Source organism: Arachis ipaensis, chromosome B7 (assembly GCF_059453495.1).
Source record: "Arachis ipaensis isolate K30076 ecotype BB chromosome B7, ASM5945349v1, whole genome shotgun sequence".
NCBI classification, from domain to species: Eukaryota; Viridiplantae; Streptophyta; class Magnoliopsida; order Fabales; family Fabaceae; genus Arachis; species Arachis ipaensis.
The window spans coordinates 78,646,425-78,658,409 of NC_142442.1; the positions used below are offsets into that span (position 1 = coordinate 78,646,425).

Sequence of the window (11,985 nt, forward strand, 5' to 3'; positions counted from 1 at the left end):
GACAAAAATCTACCTTTGAAAAGTATCTAAATACATAATCAAGCAAAAACATTCATAAAAATTGTAATATAGTCGTTAGAAAATCAAGTTATATATATATATATATATATATATATATATATATATATATATATATATATATATATATATATTAAAATAAGTATATTTTCATAAACCAGTGAGAGAACTGGCGAGATATTAGGAGTAAATGGTTTCTAAACTGCAAAAAAAAAATTCAAAGTTTTATTTGGAGAAGGTTATACTGAATCAAAAATGATTTTATAAAGGCTTTAAGAATGATGGTTGTAGATATAGTCAAGTAAGAGATAAGTTAAATCACAATTTCTTTAAAAAGAACTCGGAATAGGAGCTTAAAAGCATACACGGAATCAATAAGACCAAAGAATATATGGATCAAGAAAAGAGTTTAAACAAAGGAAGGCAAACACACCAAGGACGTTAGGCAGACATATGCAGTTGGAATCAAAGGAGAAAGTATATGAACAGAGGAGGAGGGTTGGAACAATCAAACTACTTCCCAAAAGAAAATAGCAAACAAGAAATTCAAGATAAACCATGAAAGAACACGTCACATGACTTCAGCAGAAAACCAGACACATAGCCGAGTAACCTAGAGAATTAATTTCTAACATTCCCAAAACCCGCGATTCGCGTTTCCTACAACTCGCATATCGTCTATGATAACCCATTAGTGCTTTCATATACATAAGTCACTAATATTAAGACGGCCAAACTTAATACCAAGAAGTATGCAATGATAGGCTAACAACATTAATCAATAGACAGTCATGTGCATAAAGCTCTAATTCTTGTTATCCGAACAAGACCTACTACATGACAGACGCTCAGAGTATGCAAATGAAGTATAATCGGTCCATTCCTTAGGCTCTACAGGAAGAACTGCTCTGATACCATAATGTAACACCCTAACTATCAAAAGTCACACTTCCGACTGCGCCACTCTGATAGCTCGGGTATTACGACGACTCTTGAAATATTTAGTGCTAAAATATGAGCTTGTTTAAACAATTAAACCGTATAACCGCTCAAGAGGCTTCTTATCTGATAATATACAACCAGATTTACAAAACAAACCACAATACTTACAAAAGATATATATAGATATATCTACATATTATTAATATTACAAGCATGACACATCAAAACTCCTATCCCTCTTGCAAAACGCACTAGAAATAAAGGCGAGGGAAAAATAAAAACTAAGATCATACAAAATAATGTCGAATAAACAGAAAACGAATATAACTCTTCTGAAGCTTCGTCGTCCATATCTTGAAAAGGGAAAAACCTGTAGGGTTGTGAGAACATCGTCCTCGAAATGATTCTCACTATAGGGTTACAGAATTGCTATAATAAGATACGTAAATAAAACCGTTTTTAAGGTACAGTGATTAATAACTGCCTTATGCTTCTTTTCAAAACCAAAGATTTAACATTCAAAATCCGAAATCCTTTCTAAAAGGGAAAGCTGTTAACTTCTCAGAAATCTAAAAGCCTTTTTAAAAGTTTTTCTTAGACAACATGAATGACCAAACTGTTCCAAGCATAGGTTCATTAAGTCTATGTTGAACCAGTTTAATCTTTCATACTTTTCTAACCCAAAAGCACAAACCAAACACAGTTTTCATCTCATCTCATAATCAACCATGGCCCTAGGCCCAAGCAACTCAACCAACAACTAATTCATCACAATCCAACCAATTTTCAGTCACAAACACAAGTAAGAAGATTCAAACACAATCAAGCAGTTATATCAAGTAGAGCAATTAGCAATTATACATAACTATTCACATAGGCAAAGCAATTACAATTTGCACACCCAAACAATGTCATATAAATGCATATGATGCATGCCTGTCCTATGGCTAATGAGCTCATCTGTCGGTTATCCAGCCAACCCGACAAGTCTGAAAATGTTAGACTGTCTCCCGTCGCGCATCCCCATGAGTCTATGCATAGATTTTACATTCATACATCATTCAAATCACTCACTGGGGGCTATCCATACCCAAAAATTTATACGTGTCCGGTCACCCTTACGACGTAGGGTCAACAGAGTATCGAGATTCAACCTGGAACACGTGGTGGCAAGCCACGGTACTTTACCCAGGGAAACTCGTATCTCTGATAAATGTGTGGAAGCCACATATATTTATTCATAATCATTCATCCATCATTATTTCTGCATTTCATTAACAATTCATATCAAACCAATCATTATTCAAGCCATAAGTCACTTTCTATTTCTCAAATCTCTTCAAACTCATAATTCAACTTTTCCTCAAAATCAATTCTCTTTCAAATCTTAGTCACTAAATATAACATTTTACAAAACTTCCAAGAGACTTTCAATCATCACCTTAAAACGGAACTTTCTTTGAGAAGACACAAGACTCTAGGGAAGAATAACCTGCCTCACTTCTTAAACTCTTTAGAAATCCTCGGAATTATAATTACTCAAACTGAAATCATTTAAAATGGAGACTTAAGACCAAAACCAAGGCATGTAGGCCAAAAGTTCCGAACCGGTTTCAAAACCAACATTATTTAAGTCCAAAAACCCAATTTCTTTTCATTCTTAAATCGGAAACTTTCCCAAAGGCTCAGATTTGTTTAGTTAAAACTTAAAGAATACTTCAAAAGCAATGCAAAATTAAGTAATCAAAGTTCAATTTTCTTTAAAATCTGCTAAAAATCTTCCAAAGGTACTTCTTTGACCAAACCGCAAAACATAGGTCCCCTCATGTTTAAATCAAACTTAAAACATATGCTTTCCTTAAAAGATTAAACTTGAATCACCTGTTTCCTAATAAATCGAGAACCAAACAATAGAACCTCTCGAATCCAATCCTTTTCTAAATCATATTTGAAAACAAAATCTTGAATTTCATAAAATTTCGGCAGCATCTCCCCTAAAATTCGGACTTTGCCACCCGTTTCAGGTCCCAACCAAACCAGTATACAATCCCTTCCACGGGTTCAAAACCAAATCAGTTTAAAATCAGACTAATTTCGAAAATTCATATCCTTCTTATAATTCAAGAAATCAAATCTAAACTCAATCTATTTTCAATGAACCAACTCGTTTTCCAAAATTGTAATGAAATATTTCAGCAACCAACCATATAACCAAATCAAACAACAATCCAATCCAACCACAAATACGTTCATCACAAAACAGCCCAACAATACATAAGGCTTATGCAATCACCAAAAGTACATTTATCACATTAATATTCATTTATAACAACTCCAAATCATAAAATTAAGTTCTTTGAAAAGACCCCTACCTCGACACGTTCAAACCACAATCCAAATGCCTCAAGAAATTCCTTTTCTCTTGACCCAAAATCAATGCAACTAAAACCTCAGCTCTGTTTGCTTCCTTAAAAGCAGAACAGCCTCAAACGTGACGTGCGACCTCAGTTTCTAATCCCTAAAACATCAATATCGTGGAAACCTCAAAACACATATCAGAAAACCAAAGGCGAGGATCCCGGGGTAGAGACACTTACTGGAATAAAAGAACGACGCGTCAGCCACCCCAAACTTAACCGGCAGTAGCTCCGACAGTGGCCAGGGCTTCAATGGCTCAGCAACAACCTTAATTTTTTACATGCAATCACCAGAACCGAATCCCTAAGGTATCAACAGCTCAGAATCTCTAACAACCTATATTGAAATACTAATTTTCAAAGGTTCTGGAAATAAAAACACTCACCAAGAAGGCAAAGGCCCGATGGCAGCTTCCAATTGTCAGAACGGCGGCGGTTCGCAACAGTGACGTGACTCTGGCGATGAGGCAGATCCACGGCGCTGATGGAAGCACGGCAGTGACGAGCTCCCTCAACGGTGACGCGACAGATCCGACGGCGACGGGATCCTCGGCGGCAGCATGAACGGCGCACAGGCAGTGGTGAGAGCGAGCTGGGAGCAACGAACCATAGTGGCTCTTCACCTTCTTCGTGTCGGGTTCTCCTTCTCCCGGCGACCCAGCTACGGCGGTGACGACGGAACGACGACTGGACACGGCGGCTGGACTGGTCGTGGTTCTCTCTTTCCCGCGCGTCTTCCTCTCCTCGCGGTTCGGTTGCTCAACGACTGCTCAATGACGGTTCGGCGGCGTGGTCTTCCTCCAAGGTCCGATGACGGCGCAACGGTGGCGGTGAGGCGTGGAGTAGCGACGGCACAACTTCTCTTCCTTTCCTTATATTGGATCTCTTTCTGTCAACAGCAGCAGCGACGGTGGCAGTGACACCCACCGCGCCGCCTTCCTTTCTCCCCCTCTCCTTCCTTCTTTGGTCCCCTTCCCTCTTCCCTTTTCTTTTATTTTTCTTTCTTCTTTTTGTGGGTGTGGGTATCTGCATGTGTGTGAAGGTGAGCCGTGGGTGAAGCGTGGGGTGTGGGTGCTGTTTGTGTGTTAGAGGGTTAGGGTAAAAATTAGGTTCAGATAAAATTAGGATTAGGTTAGAGTTTTAGTTTAGGTATTTTTTTTTTAAGAATAGAGATAGTAGTGTAATTTTATGAAATAAATAGAAAGTAAGATAATAGTAAATATCAAATTAAATATAACGTATCCATCTTTAAAAATATCTTTTAATTAATAATCTTTAAATAATTTTTAGTTAAATACCAATTTAGTAAAAATTGGAGATAAGTAAATTAATTCTCCTTTATTTATAAAATATAGTTAAAAATATATATATTAAAATTAAGACATACAAAATACTAATTATTTCTCAATTATAAGAACTCTAAATAATAAATAAGAGTTTACACAACTTTTATATAAAATTCTCTAAAATAGTCTTAAATAAATATAATACATCATAAATAATTTATTGATAACTTTTAAAAATTAGGGGTCTTACAGAGTGACCCTCCACAGCCTCCTGTTCTTCCGCCTTCTCCATCTTTCGATGATTCCAGACCGGACGATGATCCTGCTCCTACCGTCATGTCTCCTCCTCCCGCTCGTTCTTCTAGAGTAAGGAATCCACCTCCTCATCTTCTTGATTATCATTGCTTTTCTACTATCCTTCATCAACATGAACCTAAGTCATTCAGAGAAGCCTCCTCAAACCCAAATTGGCAACAAGCAATGCAGGAAGAAATACAGGCACTTGAAAAAGCACACACTTGGGACTTGGTTGATCCTCCTTCTGATCAGGAAGTTGTGGGCAGTAGATCGGTATACAAGATCAAGACTCGCTTTGATGGCTCTATTGACCGTTATAAGGCCCGCTTGGTTGCTCAAGGTTGTACGCAAGAGTATGGTATTGATTATGAAGAGACTTTTGCTCATGTCGCTCGTCTTTCGTCTGTTAGAGCTCTTCTTGCCATTGCCGTGGTTAAAAAATGGTCTCTCAGTCAGATGGATGTGAAAAATGCATTTCTTAATGGGGATTTGAAAAAGAAAGTCTATATAAAACCACCTCTGGGATATCCTTGTCCTTCTAATAAGGTTTGTCTCCTTCGCAAGGCACTTTATGAACTTAAGCAAGCACCTCGTGAATGGTTTGACAAGTTCAGTACTACCATATGCAGTCTTGGTTTTACTTCTAGCCCTCATGAGAATGCCCTCTTCATTCGTAAAAGCGAACGTGGAGTTATTCTTCTACTTTTGTATGTTGATGACATGATCATTACTGGGGATGATGTTGATGGTATCTCTGATCTCAAGGCCTTACTTCACCGTACCTTTGAGATGAAAGATCTTGGTTCTCTCAGCTATTTTCTTGGTCTCGAGGTCATCTCCACCGATGATGGCATCTATCTCTCTCAGGCTAAGTATGCTTCAGATCTTCTTGCTCGCGCTGGGATTACAGATAGTCGCACTGAGTCTACTCCTCTTGAGCCTAATGTTCGATTTATCCCTATGGATGGCACTGTTTTGGATAATCCGACTCTCTATCGACAGTTAGTTGGCGGTCTCGTCTACTTAACTATCACCCGACCAGACATCGCCTATCCGGTTCATGTACTTAGCCAATTCTTGTCAGCTCCTCGTACTACTCACTATGCGGCAGTTCTTCGCATTCTTCGCTACATCAAAGGCACTCTATTTCATGGCCTTTATTTTTCTGCCCATTCCTCTTTGTCTCTTCAGGCTTACTCCGATGCTCATTGGGCTGGTGATCCCACTGATCGTCGTTCTACTACTGGTTACTGTTTGTTTCTTGGCGACGCTCTCATTTCTTGGCGTGCTAAGAAGCAAACGTTCACTGCTCGCTCAAGCACAGAAGCTGAGTACCGTTCCCTCGCTAACACCACTGCAGAAGTTATCTCGGTTCGTTGGCTTTTCGAAGATCTGGGTGCTCCTCAGTCGTCCCCTACTGATGTTTTTTGTGATAACCGCAGTGCTATTCAGATCGCCCATAATGATGTGTTTCATGAACGCACCAAACACATTGAGATTGATTGTCACTTTGTTCGGCAACGTATCCTTATTGATTCTGTCCGTCTCATTGCTGTTGGAACACTAGATCAGACTGCTGATATCTTCACGAAAGCTCATCACCCGACTCGTTTCCGGACTTTGTTATCCAAACTCAAGTTGGTATCTTAGCTCCCACTTGAGTTTGAGGGGGGGATGTTAGAGAATCATTAGCATCAATTTAGACCAATTAGTATCGTCTATATTTATATAGTATATCTGTATATTAATTATAGGATTCTATGCCTTTATTACTCTGATTCATTTAACACCTATAAATACCCCTTGTATATTGTACTTTTGATCACACTCAATAATACACTTTTCATATTATTCTCTCAATCTATTGTTTCTAACAGCCATCATTTTTTAAAAGATTCTTTTTACTTAAAAAAAAAAAAGAGGTTTTTAACATATTAAACAAAGAAAAAATATATAACTGTTTTCACACATGCCCTTGTGCAGAATTCAGTAAATAACTTATATGTGAAAAGGCGTGTTCCTAATGTGTAATTTGGAAGATGACTTGTGCAAATGTTATATGGTCCTAGTTGTTTAATTATGTAATCAACTATCTGTGGTTGCCGCAGTTACGTTAATGGTTTACTTAATTTGTGAAGTTCAGCTGATCTTTTTTGTTGCTGAGTGGAAGGGTTGAATCTGTTTGAGTTGTGACTTCTTCTATGACTCTGGTATTTAAAATCTCCAGTTTCCAAGATTGAACATTCAAATAACACTCCATATCACCTGACTATAATGAACTCATTATCCCAAAAATACATCCATCACTTGGGAATATATTATGAACAACAGTAAAATATTCTTGAGATTTTTGATAGAAGTTATCTACATTAACTGCTTTCTATTCTAAGAACCCTGAAAATTTTGATTTGACTAGGATTTTCCAATATTAAGATCTGCCCCATAAATATATGGAAAATGATACATCCTCCTAAGTCATTTTAATAAATAGCCTCCTAATTTCTACAAGGAAAATATGGTGTGCTTAGGTTCATTGATGCATAATTGTATCAATAGATGTCCTTAAATATCTTGGTTTAGCTATATTCTTTTCAAAATTTCCATGGCAGATTCCTGCATTCCCAAGCTTTGCAGTACCTGATCGACCCCGAGAGATTCAAATGGAAGCAGCTTATTTTTGTTAGTCAAGGTATGAAGTGCCCTGTACTAGTGGGATTTCTTGAGGCTGAATATGCCAAGTACAGGTTAGTTGTTTGTGAACGGTGCTTATATTGAATTTTTTACATTTTACTCAAGGTTAATCTACAAGGCGATGTCAAGAATTGGTTAACACTTAAACATTTAGCTTGGTATCTAGCATTGCTGCTTTGATGTTTTTTGATTACCTAATTGTTGGATTTTTCATTTTGCATTAACATGGACCCTTTTCCTCCAATGTCCACACTTTTTGTAATGATATTGTCTTAATAAATTGTCTTTCATCAAACAAGAATGGTTTAGAGCCAAATTTTAAATGCGTGTTCAAGTTATGCTAGTACTTGGTGCATTTTTAGTTGGAAGCATACGGGTTGACTTTTGAGAACTTTTCAGCGTCGTCAACTGCTTTCTGCTAAATTTAGAGGATAGGTCCTCTTTGGTGTGAACCACGCTTTCGTAACAAATAAGCAGTGAGATTGTGCTTCCTTTACTGATGTTTTGAATTGGTCTTGCTATAGCTTACCCCTTTTTGTCTTGAAGGAGGATCCATGATCCAGAAAATTCCTTTTAACATCTTAATAATTATTTTGACGATGCATGTGTCTTTTAAAGAAAATGATGACTAATTTCCCATTAGTGCGTCGGTTTTCTGGATTAGAAAGACATGAAAGTGTACTTCCTTTGCTTATGTGCCTTTGAAAAGAAAACAAATGGTGAACTATACTTTTTGATTGCCGAATTTGCAGGTAATAAGGATCCATCAGCTGCCTTCAATGAAGATTTTTGTTAACAGAGATAACAGAATATTGCAAATGATTCAATTGTAGATGATTATTGTGAGATTTTTGCTATTCACTTTTTATTATTTCCTTTCCTTTGAAATTCCTTGAAAAAATTTATTACATTGACAAGATCAAGTTGGGCGAAACCTCTTGTGCAGCAACCCACCTTGTTTGCTTCTGGTTTTATTTTGGACTACTAGACACCTTACCTATTTAATCTTGGTCGAGTCGGAGAAAATTAGTTGGGACTCCTAGTTCATCCCAATCATTACTCTACAAATAATTTGAAGTTATCCCCATCTGAGCCACTCTCTCTTTCCTCAACCTCAAGATTTCTTAAAATTGATATCTGGTGGCACACATTCCATAAAGGAAGAAGAAGATCAGCTTCTCATTTTTTTGTATTTTATTTATGGTGCATCAACTTCGTTCTTCCCATCTTTTAATTTGTATGAGTTAGCACACTGTATTTATTAATTAAAGGATGAGGAGAGAATTAAAATAGTTATCATTTTTTCTCTATTTTATTTATCTATTAACTTTAAGGCTTTCCATCTTTCAATTTTTAAGATTAGATACAATTATCGTATTTATTTTCATTATGGAATTTTAAAACAAACAAAACAAAGAACTGTTTAAATAGAGGGACAGTCCCGTTTAAGACTACTCTTAAACTCCTCCCAAGGTGAAAGAAGCTCCACATGTAAAAGTTGTAACTTCATCGCCATCTTTGTCATAGTATCTGCCACCATATTTGCATCTCTCATAATCAAACGAAAGTCAACATGCCAATTCCAATAAATAATATCTCTTATTTTGAGTACTAATGGATCAATAAACCCAAAACCATCTTGAGTAACAAGATTAAATGCTTCCACACAATCCGTCTCACAAATAACATCTCGTTGACCCACATCCCAAGCTAAGAGACATCCTCTCCAAATGGCAAACAATTCTCCTTGAAGAATACTATTACTCTCAATTATTCCCAAACACCCCATTTGCCAACTCCCATTACAATCTCTAATAACACAAGCAAAATCAACACTATCACCCGAACCAAAAAAACTAACATCACAATTAATCATAAAAGTACCAATGGATGGGGGATTCCAAAAACCATTTAGAGTAGAGGGAAGGGACATATGTTGTAATTCAAAAATATTCCTAAGCTCCTTTTCTGAAGTTAATGACAGACAAATCACTTTTCCCGGAAGCCAAGTTTCATGAGGATTAAAGATGTCATTATTCCTTACTCTCCATATCCACCAAAATCCCGAAAAAAACTTGAATGGATGCTCTCTGATATGATACAAAAACCAGTTCTTCAAATCCAAAGGATGACAAGAAATATCCAACCTATGCCAAACAACCTGAGCTTTTGGACAATCCCGAATACAATGTAAAACCGATTCCTGGCTAGAAATACATCTTGGACACGTATCCGATGACGACATCCCTCTTCTAAAGCGAAAACTTACAGTAGGAAGAGCCTCCTTAAGAAACAACCAAACCAAAAACTTATGCTTTTCCGGAACAAGCTGACGCCAAAGCCAAAGCCAATTCTCCCGCTCCTCCCAACCAAATAGCTGCTTACACAACCACAAGTAACCATTGCGTGAGTCATAGACTTTGGCAGCAGACCCACACCAATACCAACCCACTTCCAGACCTGCTTGTTCATCTGGATTGTAAGAGAGAATATTACCTTTCAGATTTTGAGATAAAGGAGAATAAAGAGTATCCAAATGCCACCTACCAACCGACCAAATATCCTGTATCCGGAGATTCGAATAAAAAATGTGAACATAATTTTCATTATGGAATTTGAATACCTAAGAGTTTTTTTAATTTTTAAATTTAAATCAATCTAATTCGATGTATAATTTAATCTAAAATTTTTCATGTACTCTTTCTAAGTACTAATTGATCAAACATATCTATTTTAATCTCTTCTACTAACTTTTTTAAGTACTAATTGCATGCTAAAAGTTTGAATTATTGATATTATTAATATTTTTTATTATTTTCAAAAATATATTTTTATATTTATAAATACATATACCTCGTTTACTCGTTTACACTGTAAACGTGATATGAAAATTGAAAAAAAATATACATATCTCGTTTATACTATAAACGAGATACGAGCAAAATTATCTCGTTTATAGTATAAATAAGGTATGAGAAGAATATTTAATTTGATAAATATTTTTTAAATTATTTATTTCAATAATTATTATAATTTATTTATTTATTAAAATAAAAAATCCTCAGCTGGAGTTTTTTTTTTTTTTTTTTTTGGACGTGAATCCTCAGCTGGAGTTAAAGCCGCTGCATGCGCAAACATGTTTTTTTTTAACATGTTGCTCGTAGAGACTTGAGACAGATCCCTCCTCAGAAGCCCATTCTTTTTGTCAAAAGGATTGGGTCTATCATCTCCCACATTTTTTCTCTCATTTTGATGAGCTGTTTAATTTTGGCCCAGCTGATCACCTCTAAATACAATCCAAATCCATATAAAAGACACTAGTGTATATCATGTCAAATTCATAACCCAAACCCAAAAAGAAAAAAGAAAAAAAAAAGAAAATAAACAAATGATACGAAGCGAAGCCAGAAAGGAAAGAAACTAAAAGAAACGCCTTGCGCGGGAAAAGGGAAGAGGCAATCTTCACAAAACGGAATTACAAATTTGCAACTGAGAAAGGGAAAAAGAGAGTAAGAAATGGACAACGAACAAGATAACAAGGCTCTGAAATTCCGAACGGCGTCACTGAGTCGCTGTACCAAAGCAGCTTTGTTCCTCCACCGCCTGAACTCACTTCGCGCCGTTAACAACGGAGAAGAAGAACACGTATACATTTTCCCCCCTACTTCTTTCTTCCTTTTTCTTTTCTCTCTCTTCAATTTTCTGTTTATCTGATTCCAGCGCTTCTGTTTTCAGGAGAAGTTGAAGAAGGAGATGCAGGATCTGAAGATGGAATTGCTGAAGGAACGTCGGAAGAATAAGAAGATGAAGCTCTGCTCGTTCATGGAGCTGCTTCTTCAGGTTCTCTTGTTACTTTCGCTTTGGACCTTCTTCTTGGCGTTCTTCCTCAGAGGTCCGTGAACGATGCTATGGATCTCGATCGAAACGCAGCGTGTAGGTCATGTTATGGTTTGCATCGCAGTTGTTAATTTGACTTTCTAGATGCTTCTTCTGTGTTATGTGGGAGCTCTTCGTTTATAAATTGGCCTGTGCCGTTGCCTCTCGTAACAATTGATTTCTCTGTTCATGTAATTGAATGGCTGAAGGTTCCTGGTTTTAGTCTTCTTTTTCCTCTTCGTCTTCGATGAAGATTACTGCGCAATTTCACAAAAATAAAAAATAATAAAATAAATTAAAAAATAAGTAAACTATTTTTTTCATATATTTGATTATTCGGCACTTTCTCCACTTAATAGATTCAGTTTATAATATGTATTTGGCATTTTATTATTATAAACAAGTTTGGTTATACATCTATTATATTTTGATTATTTTATTATGATAAATTTATAACA

At 36.5% G+C, this 11,985-nt stretch overlaps 1 protein-coding gene across 1 annotated transcript; it reads left to right on the plus strand.

The window, feature by feature from the left end:
- The first annotated feature begins 11,135 nt into the window (after positions 1-11,135).
- LOC107608432 (uncharacterized) lies at positions 11,136-11,737 on the plus strand. The gene is made up of 2 exons (XM_016310227.3): positions 11,136-11,296; positions 11,387-11,737. Exons 1-2 carry the CDS (start codon positions 11,168-11,170, stop codon positions 11,549-11,551), a joined length of 294 nt encoding a protein of 97 aa, XP_016165713.1. The 5' UTR covers positions 11,136-11,167; the 3' UTR covers positions 11,552-11,737.
- The last annotated feature ends 248 nt before the right edge of the window (positions 11,738-11,985 follow it).

Excerpts from the sequence above, each read along its gene's own strand:
- LOC107608432 (XM_016310227.3), top strand. The coding sequence starts at position 11,168 with ATGGACAACGAACAAGATAACAAGGCTCTGAAATTCCGAACGGCGTCA. Across the intron at positions 11,297-11,386 it reads ACAACGGAGAAGAAGAACAC|GAGAAGTTGAAGAAGGAGAT; the intron begins GTATACATTTTC and ends TTCTGTTTTCAG.